The sequence below is a fragment of the Rhinopithecus roxellana genome, chromosome 21 (assembly GCF_007565055.1).
Source record: "Rhinopithecus roxellana isolate Shanxi Qingling chromosome 21, ASM756505v1, whole genome shotgun sequence".
Classification (NCBI taxonomy): Eukaryota; Metazoa; Chordata; class Mammalia; order Primates; family Cercopithecidae; genus Rhinopithecus; species Rhinopithecus roxellana.
The window spans coordinates 78,860,963-78,875,148 of NC_044569.1; the positions used below are offsets into that span (position 1 = coordinate 78,860,963).

The 14,186-nt window shown below is 42.2% G+C and overlaps 1 protein-coding gene across 3 annotated transcripts in view; it reads right to left on the bottom strand.

Annotated features, from left to right (window-relative positions):
• Nucleotides 1-936: 936 nt before the first annotated feature.
• GAREM1 (GRB2 associated regulator of MAPK1 subtype 1) overlaps nucleotides 937-14,186 on the bottom strand; it is a 200,899-nt gene continuing 187,649 nt past the window's right edge. For 2 of the 3 annotated variants that reach the window (XM_010365939.2, XM_030926065.1), the window contains 2 exons: nucleotides 7,627-7,793; nucleotides 937-6,172 (listed from right to left, as the gene is read on the bottom strand). In XM_010365939.2, the coding sequence (XP_010364241.2) occupies nucleotides 5,275-6,172; nucleotides 7,627-7,793 (1,065 nt within the window). In that variant the 3' untranslated portion in view covers nucleotides 937-5,274. The remainder of the gene's footprint in view (nucleotides 6,173-7,626; nucleotides 7,794-14,186) is intronic. The other variant, XM_010365940.2, reaches the window with a different exon arrangement.

The window sequence follows — 14,186 nt, forward strand, 5'->3', positions numbered from 1 at the left end:
GATTCTAACCCAACTTATTTCTAAACTCAAATTTACTTTGCAATATCTAAATTTGGGAGTCAAATGCTCTAGTGTACACTACTTGATGAAATACTCTAAATCTTGAGATAGATCTCGGGAAGTTTCGGTCAATCTAAGTCAAGCCTATAGGTTCTTCCAGCACACATTCCTGAAATATAGTAAAGTGGCCACGTATGGGTTTAGTCACAGGTTTATCCCCATGAAACAGGAAAGAAGGGCTGAAGGCTTAAGTATAAGATGGAATGAATGATTTGGGATGACAGGAAGATTTCGGGCATAAAATATTGAGAAACTATTTTATGCTACAAGTTCTCTTAACCAAACCCCACTGGCAATTCTCCAGCTTCTGTGTAACACTTCCCATTGGATGCTGCAGCATATTGAACGCTCAATTTTTCTTTAGTCACCTCAGCCATCTCTGCTATTTGCTAGTTACATAAGTTAAACTGTATGCAAGCCAAAGAGATATAAATTTATGTTATCTTTCTTTTCCTCATTCAAATGTATACTTTTATTTAGTTTTTAAGAGTTAGTCAAGTGCAGTAGTGAGAGTGAGGAAAGAGTAGAACAAGCAGTTTGATCTGTAACTGACAGTGAATGATCAATTGAGACAACTATCTTTGGACCAGTTTTTTTTTTTTTTTTTTTTTTTTGCTCACCAATTCATCTATTTCATCTTCTGTGCTATCTCCTGACCACACAGGTACTGGATTCTCTGTACGCCATCAAGTTACCTAGTTACCTGCATCTTCGGACTACGCACAATAGCCACAGTCTTCCATCTCTTATTAATACAGAATGGACTTGCAGTATTGAGACTCCCTCCAAATTCCCTACTCCTAAGTGAGGATGGGAAACAAGTCCTTGGAAAACTATGCACTAGGTCTGACCACTGAGGAACAACTGCAAGCAAAGCAACTTTGAAAATTTCTTTATTAGAGACATCTCAGAACCATTTAAATCAACAGACAATGAAATTTTTAGACATAACATACTGTGTTTATCTTGAGGTACACATTGGGCCCATTAGATAATGTTTTGGAAAGTAATGCAACTGTTAACTCATAGTTAACAACCCAAGTTTTCCAAGCAAAGAAACTGTAAAGACGGTTACAAAATTCTTTGAAAAGAATACACCATTTCCATTTAAGATAAACTCTCCAAATTCTTAACTGATTTCAATTTTTAGGCTTAGCTTAAATATTTTAAATGAAACTTAATATGAGAGTGGGAGAAAAGGTTTATAGCTATAGCTAAGAAATTATCTGAGCCCTACTACATGAGATTGTAAAAAAAGGAAATTCGCAATTTGATAAGCTCTATTACAAAATTTATAGCCTAAAAATTAGAGCAGCAAAATTACAGAAGATATTTGTATACAGTTTAAACTGAAATCACATTTATTCCTTGTTTCTGGCTATCACAATGAGACACATTTTAAAACACCAAGTTTTGAAGACTAAACGGTGTGATTTAACATGATGTGAGCATGAGCATCCCATATTATTACAATCCCACCATCTAAAAGCTCTACTTCACATAATTTGCACTCTAGGCCTTTTATTCTTCTTGCTCAAGCAGCCTGGTGCCTTTAGGTAACTTGAAAGATAGTGGAAATTGATAAAAGAGGCATGTTTCTGAAAACCTCCTATGTCCAACAACAGATTTAACTTTTCTGGTAGACTGAAATTAAAATTTCCTTTGAACAGTTCACTAGGTCCTTCAGAGGATTATTTGTTTTCCAGTTGGTTATTCAAAATGTTAATCTTATACTTGCTAGGCACGATGAGTAGTGACTTACACAAAGTGTTTAGAAAATGAAAGACCCTCCATCCTTCCACACCCCGCCTCCCATCCCTGGACTTCTCAGGGAGCTGTATGGATAACATGCAGGTGGCTGTGGAATGTGAGCAGAGACTGTTTGTGCATGTGTCTGAAAACAGTTGGAATGGACTGTCATAATATTTCCTATAAGATTGTTAGATTTCGACATGAGACAAGAATAAACACTGCAATTTAGCTGAATGGGCAGTCCGCTGCAACTTCATAAACTGCAATGATATATGTGGGCTGAAAGAATGTAAGGAAATTTCACAGTTCATAAAGTTGAGCAGCTCAACTTAAAGAAGAGAAAACTTGCAAGACTGATCTGTGAGTGTTTGAATTCTGCCTCCCAACATGAGTCAGGTCCACATTATACATTTTAGCTGCTTGGCTTGGTTTATTGCTGATTTTCTTTTCTGATGGGGGCCATGATGATTTTTGCCATGAATCTAAGGACCCAAAAGGGTCTTGTTTAGACAGACACTTCCTCTCTTTTGACTATAGGGGACCTGCCAGAGGAGATAAGATGATAAGCCTTGACCTGGTTGGTTAGAAAGGTTCTGTGTGTGGATCTCTGGGCATCACTTTTCTGCTGTCTCCTTATTATCCCTGCTTTGCATATCTTGTCAGGATTCTCTTGGAGTTATGAATGCTTTGTCTAGTCAGGGCGCCAAGGTCCTTCATAGACAGGTGCTCGGCTTAGGAATGGCAATTTCATTTATTTGTGGCTTTTAGAGATGACAGAAGATATTTATTACAATTAAAAGAATTCCAGGTCAGTAAAAAAAACAAAAAAACAACAACACTAGGCAATGAGAGAGATACTTTCTGCCTCCAACACATTCCAAGTTTTAGTGATCTTGGGGTGTTCTGTACCCCTTAATAGAGGCTGATATTTTAAAGACAGGACACATGTAATTCTCCATATACCCAGCTGCCCAGAGGACTTCACATCTTTCTTACCCACACATACATACTCTTGGCAACTGAGATTTCAAATATAAACAATATGATCTCCAAGAGGGCAGGGGCTGTGTCTTTTACTCAGCACTGTAGAGTGATACTAGACTGTTTCATGCATAAGTGAACCAAAGGCCACAGTCCCTGCCCTCAAGGAGTCGCCGCATTGCCAATCAATATAAACCTGACAAAAATACGCCAAGTCCCAAACAAGCAAAAAGAATTTAAAACCCTATTTTGTGTAAAGTTTTTACAGAAAGAAAAATAAAAACAAAAAACACTAAAAGGAGTCAGTTGTTTTTGTGAGGCAACCTTCATAGTAAACCCAAACCAACCCTGTTCCTTCTTCCTGAATTTGAGAATTGTGTCTAAGTGTTAAGTATTTTCAAACGGATTCAGCTAGGTTTGCCAATGAAAACTCGCAGCTTAGTAACTGCATTCTTGTCTGTTTTTATTTTAAAAAGAAGTTCTGAGAGATTTACTTTCCTAAGGGAGGCAGTCCCCCTCACACAGAAGGATGCTTTCAGAATACGAAAGCCTCATGGGTCTCAAGTCCTGTGAGCGCAGTACCAGACACTTCCTCATCCACTTGTCAGTGACTTTTGAAGAGGTGCTCCAGTGTGAGAATTTTACAGGGTATTCTTTTTGCCTATAGTATTTACATTTTGGGAGCCCTGTTAGGAGAAAAAAATACTTTTTTTGATAAAGCAGATCTAAGATGGAAAATTAGATCTAACATGGAAAATTAGGTATCAATTCACCTCAACTCTAAACCATGATATGGATTAAAAGTATCTTTCTTCTAATGCCAAGAAATAGAGACACGTTTCACAGATCTACAAAACTAGACTGGTGGGTCTTGTCTTTCAATTTATTTTTTTATTTTGGTAGCAGGAAGAGATGATAAGATGTAAGTCCATCCTGCAAGTTTTGCTGCCGCCTCGCTGGCTGACCTTCCTATTCAAGAGGGCACAGTGTGCACCTCGGTCATGGGCTGTCCGCACATCTGGAATCTGGGGCCAGACTCTGGGGTGCAGGGGGGTAGATGATGCCTTGCTCTGAGAACTAACACAATCCTCAGATGTATATTCTCTAAAAAAGAATAATGATGATGCCATTATATTTTGGAATACTTAATCATATTTAGCAAAAATTCTGAGACTAATGTAAAAGTATGGTAATAATGTATTTTCTTTGAAAGAGAGGGAAGAAGTGGTTTATGAAATAAACAAGTCCTCTTCTTGGTATTTTAAAAATACTCAACAGATGTGGCATATATAATAGGAAAGGCTGGTGCGTCTGATTTCTGAGCTCTCATAAAGCATGAAGGTTGAGAAAGGCTAATGCATGCTGACAAATGCTCTTCAGACCTCTCGTCATCAGACACCAGGGGAAGGAGACCCTCAAACCCGAGAATTATAATTCAACAGAAACTGTCATTTCCGCAGATGTCATGGGAGTATTACATGCAAAAACCAGCCCTGCAGTGAGTGGGCTTAAACTCAAACTTAATCCTTCAATACAGGACTCTTTACTGACTTGTTCTAAGTTTTCAGTGATGAACCCAAATAAGACTGAGCTTCAAGTGACAGGGTTCTGAGAATCTTTGGAGTCATTCTGTCCACTATTCCTAAGAGAATCAATGTAGGTAACAGTCCCCAAACCTCAACGGATTATTTAAAAGTGAACAGATGTTACCTAAAATATCAGAATCAAAATTATGTGTAAAACATATTCGGGTGTATTGTGTATGCATCTATACATGTTTATATATGTATATTATTTTTTCTCTGCTCAGTAAAATTAGCAGCAGTTACAGATAAATTATTGTGGTCATGATTTGTGTGATTTCTAAGGACAACATATATCCCTTTATCAACACATGACTTTTGGAAAATGCCTTGCCATAAAAAGATCCCCACCAAGCATATAACATTAAAGTGTCAATTCATATCACTAACATTTGCAGGCACAAGAGTAAAACAATTAGCATGAAGCAATCTGAACGACGGAGCACAGAACATAGTTAATTGTCTAAAGTCAACCCTCCCGAAAGAAGGGAATTGTTGTTCAAAGTGTTTTTTTTTTTTTTTTTTTTTTTTTTTTTTTTTTTTAAAGATTTTTATGTCTTTCAGCTTTGGCTGTTTTGTAATAAATATCATACCTTCTCGCATAAACCTACTTGGGTAAGAATGACTTCTCTGCACATGCCTTTTTTTCTGTTAGCAGCTGCTGAGTGTTTGTTGAGTGACGTACAAGGCACACCTCCAAGTGTTCTGTACAGCATTTTTATTGATGTACAAAATAGCCTGTTCACCATTCAAAAACGTAATCTGCATAGTAAGAGTTTCTCTTTTCCCTATTTACAGAGAAGGTTTTTAGTGCAAAAACATGAAATTGTGTCCCAGCCCACCCCTTCTAGCACACGCATTGATCAGTTTTGTTCCATGCTGGCTGAGGGTTATTTGGCTATATTTTGGGCCTCCAGCCATTAATGAACTGCATTATCTTCTTCACCTGCAGTTTGCTCAATTTGAAATCCTCTGAGAGGATTTCTTCCGTTAGCTGAACAAGCAGGTTCCCATCAATCTTTTCAGTAACAAAGAATGATATGACATCTTCGGACAAACCAATGAACCGTAGTGACTTGGCCACTTCCTCTATAGAGAGTCCTGATAGGTCAGCCGGTGGCTGCCACGGGGAACCATCGCCACAGGATCTGGGGGCCAGCTGGAGGTGGAGCGGAGATGAGAAAGGGTAGGAGGCAGAGAAGATGTCCTGCATGCCCTTTTTAACAAAATACTGGTCCTCAGAAAGATCTGGTGACCCAGACTTGGGGTCTTCCTCAGCACCATCAATTTTCAGAGGCAAAGGAGATGTTTCAGAGGCGACCTTCTCTTCTACTAGTTTTGGAGCCCTGGGGGGTAAGGCAGGGCATGAAGTACTCTGCTTTGTCACACCAGCTGCAAGAGTTTTCATATCTGTACTCTCCAGAGAGTAGCTGGCTGACTTGGGACAACCAGAGACGCTGCTACTGAATTCTGCAGTGACTGAGCTAGAGGGGCTGGACAAGAGCTCACAGCCATCAAAATCAAAAGGTGCTGGGCAGTTTCTCTTTGGTGTGCCTGGCGTCTTTTGTCTAGGGTAACTATAACTCCTGCTTGGATCCAGAAGGAAGTCACTCCTGGTCTGGCTCTCTGATGCTCCCAAATAATGATTAGGCCATGAGAGCCGAGAGGACACAGCTTCAGCAGAAGGACTTCCAAATGGGGATTTCAGGTCCACAGAATCAGTTTTCACTCGGTTACATGGATAGCAGGAAACAGGAGCGCTTTCAGAAGGACTTGTGTCAGTTTTAGTGACGCTGCTTAAAAGCAAACACACAAAGAAACCAGTTACAAGAAAAAAGCCAAATCCCAAGGCTTTTGTTATTTATAGATGTTACTGCTGAATAGAAAAGTGCAGTTAGTTTTGAATTCAATAAAGTTCCTGCTAACTTCACTGTTTTTTTTTTAAAGAATCTTTAATAAAATACATTGGTAATTGTAGATATGTACATAATGATTTAAAATGCTACAGTGGAGATAAAATAAGTATTTCAGCTAGTAAGAAAATCATTGTTAATAGGTGCCTGGGTCTTTATGATGAGAAAAATTATTAAGTCATGTGTAGGCTCTGCACCAACAGGTGCCATGATTGATGAATGATGTCTGCAGTGAGCGAGGGTAGAGTGAGAGAATAGTAAATGGGTGGCGCATGCTTGTCATGCTTGTGCTACAGTGACATGATGGCATCACATCACCTGTGACTCTATTTCCATCCAAAAGTCTGAGGTAGGAGGAAATGCTTCAAATAAAATGCTAATCCTTGCCTTAGTTTCTGAACAATCGAGTAACATTAGCACAAGGATTTAAATGTCCAGAGAACAAAAAATACCTGCAAACGGAGCTACTTTAAACTGTAACGAGCACATGTGGAGTGGTGGATTAGGCTCTGGGGGGGCCATGTTTTAAGAGCAACATGAAACTAGAGTGTGCTCAAAGGAGGGTGAGCAGGCCGGTGAGGGGTCTGACAGTGATGTCAGGGAAGCAGCAGAGGGAGGCAAGGATGTTTCTTTTGGAGAAGAGAAGACTTCTATCATAGCTGACTCGGAATTTTCATGAGTCGACAAAGAGATATGGGATGGACCTATTTTTGTTTCTTTAGACCTAAGAAACGATTGAAAGTTACATAGAGATTGATTTCAACTCAATATAATAAAAGTTTTTTTTTTTTTGTAAAGTATTGCTACTTGCCAACAATGGAATGAGCTGTGTTGTAGAAGAATGAGCTCAGAGCACTGGAAGTATCCAGGCAAAAGGAAATGACTACCCAGCACTGATGGTCAAAAGGGGACTCCTGTCTGGATGGGAATTCAGAGTAGACAGCCAATGGGACCCTCTTCATTTCAGGTCCTGGTTGAAGGTGCTGTCTGCTGAAGGTACTGTCTGCTCGTGTCAAAGTCAAAGTGGAAAGAACTAGATGCTGATCTGTGAGAACTGACGGCAGCCCCCGGGGTGTTTCCAGGAGAATCTAGTTGGTCTTTACCTCTGAATTTCTCAGATTGGTGTGGCATCTTTTCTTCCCAAGACACACTGGCTCTTCCATCCTAGCTAAGGGGCCCCAGCATGCTCACCCAGTGAAATTATTTAAAAAACTAAAAAGCCATTTCCTCTCCCACCACCCTGCCTCAGTTAGGGCTACCCTGAAAATGCTCTCAAGAACCCATGAACTGCTGGATGAGAAGATAAGCGTGCAGCGGGGCCTGGCAAGAAGACTTACATGTTGTGTAGCCCTGAAGAATAGTAGGACAAGGTGGGGCTGGGAGAGCGAGTCTGTTGCCGCGCTGGCTTGACTGTGCGAGGAGGGATGGAGGGACTGGTGGACAAAGGCTTTGCGCTTCGGGGTGGAACAGGTGGGGCGTTCAGGAGCCGGCATTCTTCTCTGACCTGGCGCAGAAAAGAACACTCCAGGTTAGCAACAGACTGACAATGCCACTGGGGGCCAGCTCAATCCTGCAGACTTGCTCAAGTCACTACTCTTAAACCATAACAGCAGGGTGTAAGCGTGGCAGAGAGAAGACTGAAGTAAACAAGAATGATGGGAAGCACAGAGGCTGCCAGAGAGCAAATCAGACGCCTGTCACACACTTGCTGGGACAGAATGATTTTTGAAAGAAACTGCTTCGCAAATGCTGGCTGCTACTGAAATACAGAAAGTAATATGAAATATGGCAAGTTAAAGTATCAATGGTTAAAGAGCTAGTGTGAGGATGGATAAAAAGGAAGTATTAAGAAAATAAGAACATAAGGCATTCACAAATTTAACTTGAGGATTCATCTCTTCTATTAGGTTGTGTTTTTTTCACTGTTCAAGCTGAATTCAATTTGATCCAAACCTTAGAGAACCCTGGACCTGGTCCAGGGCTAAAGTTCCTTCTGAAGTCATATGCAGGGAATTTTTTTTTTTTTTTTTTTTTTTTGAGATGGAGTCTCACTGTTGCCCAGGTTGGAATGCAGTGGCACAATCTTGGCTCAGCTCACTGCAACCTCTGCTTCCTGGGCTCGGGTGATCCTCCCACATCACCCTCCCAAGAGCACACCTGACTAATTTTTCATATTTTCAGTAGAGATGAAGTTTCTGTCGCCCAGGCTGGAGTGCAGTGGCGCCATCTTGGCTCACGGCAACCTCCGCTTCCTGAGTTCAAGCGATTCTCCTGCCTCAGCCTCCTGAGTAGCTGAGATTACAGGCACCTGCCACCACGCCTGGCTAATTTTTGTATTTGGAGTAGAGTCGGGGTTTGAACATGTTGGCCAGGCTGGTCTTGAACTCCTGATCTCAAGTCATCCACTTGCCTGGGCCTCCCAAAGTGCTGGGATTACAGGTATGAGATACTGCGCCTGCCCAGCAAGGGCTTCTGAAATGTAAATGTGAGTATCACCGGAGGATCTTGTTTAAAAGGCAGATTTTGATTCTGTTGACACAGGGTGGGGCCTGAGAATCTGCATTTCTAACAAGTTCCCAGGTGATACTGATGCTACTGGACCATGGTCCACACTCACTGACAAGGTTGCAGAAGGAGTAATGAAGCGGCTCTCCACATCCGGAAAGCACTTTTTAAAAGAGCTGCTTCTAGCTCTCTCACCTTTCCTTCGTCTTCACACTGGAGAGGATCTAGCTGATCTGTGATGTCCACGGCTTCTCTGAGACTGCCTGCTGTTCCCCTAATTTGCTTTCCATTCCTTGCAGGCATTTCAGAATATAATTACCAATGAAGTGACATTTTTCATGTACTTCTCCGTGTCAGGCAGCAGGGGGCAGTTTATACCTGGCTCTGCTAGTCTACCCAAAGGTATAGCGGTAAAAATATCAACAGAGCCAATTCTGACTCTGTCAAAAATGCTATGCTTTGAAATGCTTTCCCGATATACTTTTAGGCTATGTCCCTACCAAGTTTTTCACCTTCACTTTCAATTCCTTTCTGGCCAAGCAGCTCTGGGATAAGACAATGCAACAGCAAGCTCCTATTAGCTTTGGTACTGAGTTTGCTTAAGCTGAAATGAAATGGGTTCATGTTATCACACTGCATCTCCTACTATCTACACCGCACCCAGGATCTCTACCTCACACCCCAGGCCTGATCCATTTGCCAGAGAAAACCAGCCATTAAGAAAAGACCACGGCTATGGGTAGCCCAGTAAACCCAATTCTAAATGAAATGGAAGCAATGTAAAAAGTCTCTCATTGGCTACATTTCTTCCCGGGGCTGCGGATCACTGCTCCTACCTGCAGGGCCGATAGCCCTTGTTACTGGGGCCCAGTGGGTTGGTGAGAGGGAATGGTTTCATCTGGAGAAGCTCTGTAGACTAAAAGAAAATATTTGGAGCAGCAGATTTCTTCTACAATAGATGCAGGCTTTCCCCTTGTGAGCTTTTAAAAAGGTGGTGGATGACTGCAGAAAGGATGCCCAGGAGGAAATGAGGTTTGGATAATGACATGAGAGGAATGCTTGGCTGGGCTGGCCCAGGAAAGACCCTTGCACCATTCTGGGGTCTTCCTTTTTTTTTCTGAGACGGAGTTTCACTCTTGTCGCTCAAGCTGGAGTGCAATGGCGTGATCTCGGCTCACCGCAACCTCCACCTCCCAGGTTCAAGTGATTCTCCTGCCTCCGCCTCCTGAGTATAGCTGGGATCACAGACATGTGCCACCACACCCGGCTAATTTTGTATTTTTAGTAGAGAGGGGGTTTCGTCATGCTGGCCAGGCTGGTCTCGAACTGCTGAGCTCAGGTGATCCACCCTCCTCGGCCAGCCGGGTCTTCTTAAGAGGCTGAGAACCGATCAGGATGTTGGAGCTCAGGCTGGGCCACCCCGCTTTCTGGCTTTGGTTCATCTTCCTCTGCCTTGTTAGTTAACTGTAAGGTAGCCAAATGTGTTTGTTTCTTAGGGAATATCTGTAGACTTTAGGGTGGATGGGCGTCACTTTATTACAGATGTGCTTGGTTCTATTTATGTTTATAGTAATAGGGCTCATGGAAAATGTGAGACGATAAGGACTCTGTCAGTTAACTTTTTAATTTTAAAATAAATACTTAGTCACTTTCCAATATTGGATTACAGTAGAACATGAGGAAAACATGGTTAATGCTGGATTCAATTTAGCATTTTCAAAACTTTAAAATTAGCCATTAAATATGACATTTCATTAGGAAACACTTACCTGAGATGTCAATTATAATATGCTCAGATGCCAATTACAATACGCATTTTAATTTACAATAGTCGGCTGACTTCGGTCTATAAACTCAGAAAAGAAGCCACTTGCAGTTGAAATTGACCTAAAGGAACTCCCCTCTTCCTGTTCTCATAACCAATCCCAGGTAACTTAGAGCTGGTTCCGCCACCTTCATAACTAGGGACTCCTGAAGGGCTAATAGGTTTCCCACAACGGCGAGGAGAGGGTGGTAGTGAAGAGAAACACTTCCAAGCTACAGGGCCTGGTGGCAAGGTAGCCAGGGCCAACTGGGAGTGTTTATAGTTGGCGCTCAAGATAGAATTTGAGACACGGAAAGCTTTTGGGGTGGCCACATGACTCCTGAAGAGAGTTAAAGAACTAATGTGTGTGTGTATGTGTGTGTGTATGAGAGAGAGAGAGACAGAGAGAGAAACAAGCTGATTCTTACTCTTAGGAGGTGGGATGTTGTCAGTGATGAAGCAAGAATATGAGGCCAGGATTTTTTTCTGTTGTGATGGGAGGACAATCTGGGTGTTGTTATGTGAGGTCAAGGTAAAAGAATTAGGCTTACTTGAAACTCACTTTAGGGAAAGGTGGTTTTTTTTTTTTTTTTTAAAGGATGACTTTAAAGGGACTCCATTCATGACAAGAATTTCGAGTGTCATTTTGTTGAGGCACAGAGTGAGTGGCTTGCACTATGCCAGGCAGGTGAGGGGCAGCCCACGGCAGGTGGGCACAGCTGAGGACTCCACAGACACATTGCCAAGTGGCATTATAACTTTCAACTTGTTGCTGCATGGGTGGCTGCTCTGATGATGGCCTATTTCTCTGCATCTTAAGGGAAGAATTACATGCTGTGGTGGGATGTATGCATTTTGGGATTCAGAAGTGACAGAGTGAGGGTATATTGTACCATCTTACATCCTATCTCTTACTATCAGAGCAATAACAGTTCTACTACTCTTTGCTTCTTGATTTGATTCACGTGGGATATTTACATCCAGGAGGAAGGCAGCTGTGTTTTAGATGAATTTTATCTGTCAATAAGAGACAATTTATAAGACTAGACGGTCAATCACCCTATTTCCAGTTTTCCTTCATATTCAATTTAGCTTTTAAGTGTAACATTTTCAGCACATCCCTTCTGGAAGCCTCAGCATGTGGCTCTCATCATGTTACTGGCTGTCTCCGGTGGCTCCCTCTGATTCCTGGATAAAGGCCGGCCTCCCCTGCCTGCCACCCAAGGCCCTGTGCAGCCAGGGTCCCACACATCTTTCTAGCAAGCTCTCCCACTGCTCCTAGTCTATAGGGGCACACAGGTCCATGCAAAGTGGTGGACTCAGTGTCCCCCCAGCACACCCTGTGCTTTCCTGCCCCTTTCTCTGGTTTAGTTTTTACTGCCCACCACACCTAAACACCAGTTCCTGTGGGCCAGCCCCACACATTACACACTCTGTGTGCCACACACTGTTCATATTTACTTACTCTCCATCTATATTTAATGAGCCTGAGAGCTAAAACGTAGGGACTGCCATACTTGTTATTGCCATCCTGGGGATAGCAGAGTTTGGGGATTTGTCACTCCTGGCACGAGCATGTCACACAGAATGCCTGGTAGATGTTAAGGAATGTCACAAAAAATACCCCCCCCCCCAAAAAAAAGGCACTTAAAAAACCCATATACCATAGAATATCTTTTATATGTTTATGTGGAAATTATTATTGACAAGTCATTTGGGCTGGATGTTAAGATTTTTTTTGGTGACACTGAGTCAATCTAGGGGAAAAAAGGCACCAGCAGACCTGGCACATACGATCACCACCAACTCTACCACCACCCTTTGACACAGTGTCACGGTGAAAATGACAATGACAGTATTCCTGAACTAGGAAATGCTGTGGCTTTAATCTAGCATACGCCAGAGTAATGACTATTCTAAAATGAAGATCTAAAGGACTATATTGTGCCTAATGGACTACTTATTTCCAATGCAATGTTTACGACTGGACTTCCACTGGCAACACAAGGAGACAGGGGCCCCTGTAGTATCAGGAATGAACCTCCAATCCTCGTGCTCAGTGAAGAGCTGGCATTCTGTTTTGAGGTGGGTGTTACCGTCCACTGCAGATGATGGTGATCTTTGCCTATGTGTGGTTAATTTCTGGTTATGAGTACCTTGAGTATTCACAGAGAAGCTCCTGGAACCAAGGTCCTGTTGATGACAGGCTCAATGGGCACAGTGTGGATACATGGAGTACCCAAAGCCTCGCTTCCTGAGCAATTCCCTGGCCTAAAGCTTTTCTTCGCAGCTGCTCCACCGCGAGCATATTTCTCTCCTCTTGCTCCTTCAGAGTAAGTCTGTCTCTTTTCTAAAATGTTCAGTGTTTCAATTATCATCAAACATGAGACACCACTAACCTGGTGTTGATACAAGTCTCCTTGGTATTCACATTGCAGATCACGAATGCAGAGCTAAACAGAAAGCTCACTTATTAAAGAGGTAGAAATGGTGAGTTCTGTTCTTTCTTGAACTTCACCCTCTTTAGTCAATGAGGCATATTCCTAGAGAGGCATATTCAGGCAACTGAAATAATCTAACAGTGGTGGCTTTAAGCAAACTGTAAAAGGTGTCTGTCCTGGGGGCTGCCAGCCGGGATCACAAGCATCGACTTCAATCATCCCTAAAAGTCTGAAGAACATGGCTGTCGCTTTCTCTTTTCCTACAGCCTCTATTAATTTCACTTTCCTATTTGTTCAAATATATTGAGTGCCTATCATGTGCTCATTGAGTTAGTGTTGAGTTACAACAGTGAGTAACTCATGGAATTACTTATGAGGGAGGGAAACAAACACATAATTAAAACACAATCTGGTAAGTGTAATAATAGAAGTATATGCAAGGTTCATGGGAGCACCATCAATTTACTCAAGGTGGCAGGAGAAGAACAAATTCACAGGTGATTTTACTGAGAGAGTCTTAGGAGGGATTATGAGTGTGCAAAAGGTAGAACATAAAAGAACATGGCATGAAAGAAGAAGCAGAATGATGATCTGGTCTGCAGGCTTAGATGATGAAACAAAACACTGGTGCCATTCATCAGATAGAAATTTAGAAGAACAGGGCTTGGGAGAAGCAGAGGAGATCAGTTTTGAAAATACTAACTTTGAGCTCAGTGTTCTAATGATAGATAGAATCTGAAGTTACGGCGGCACTGAGATCCCAGATGAGAAGCGAAGAAGGTTGAACCCCCAAAGGATGGGCAGAAGAGAAGACAGAGGAGGGGAAAACCAGGTAACTGCACTTTAATGCTCACAGAGCAGAATCATGCTTGAATGGCATCAAGGAAGCCAATGGAGGGAGAGCTGTAGGAGAACAACAGTGCAAAGATGGAGAGATGTCAGGAAGTCAGAAAAGGGGCTGGAAGAGGTTCCCCTTATGTGACAATTAGCAAGTCACTGGTGATCTTAGCAAATGAGGCATGAGTCAAGTGAGGGGACAGAGCCAGACTCTAGTGAGTCAAAGCTAGACAGGAGGGAAGAGTGGTGTTGGTGAGGGCAGACCACTCTTCTCAGGAATTGTCTGGAAAGGAAGGAGTGAGGCAGTTGT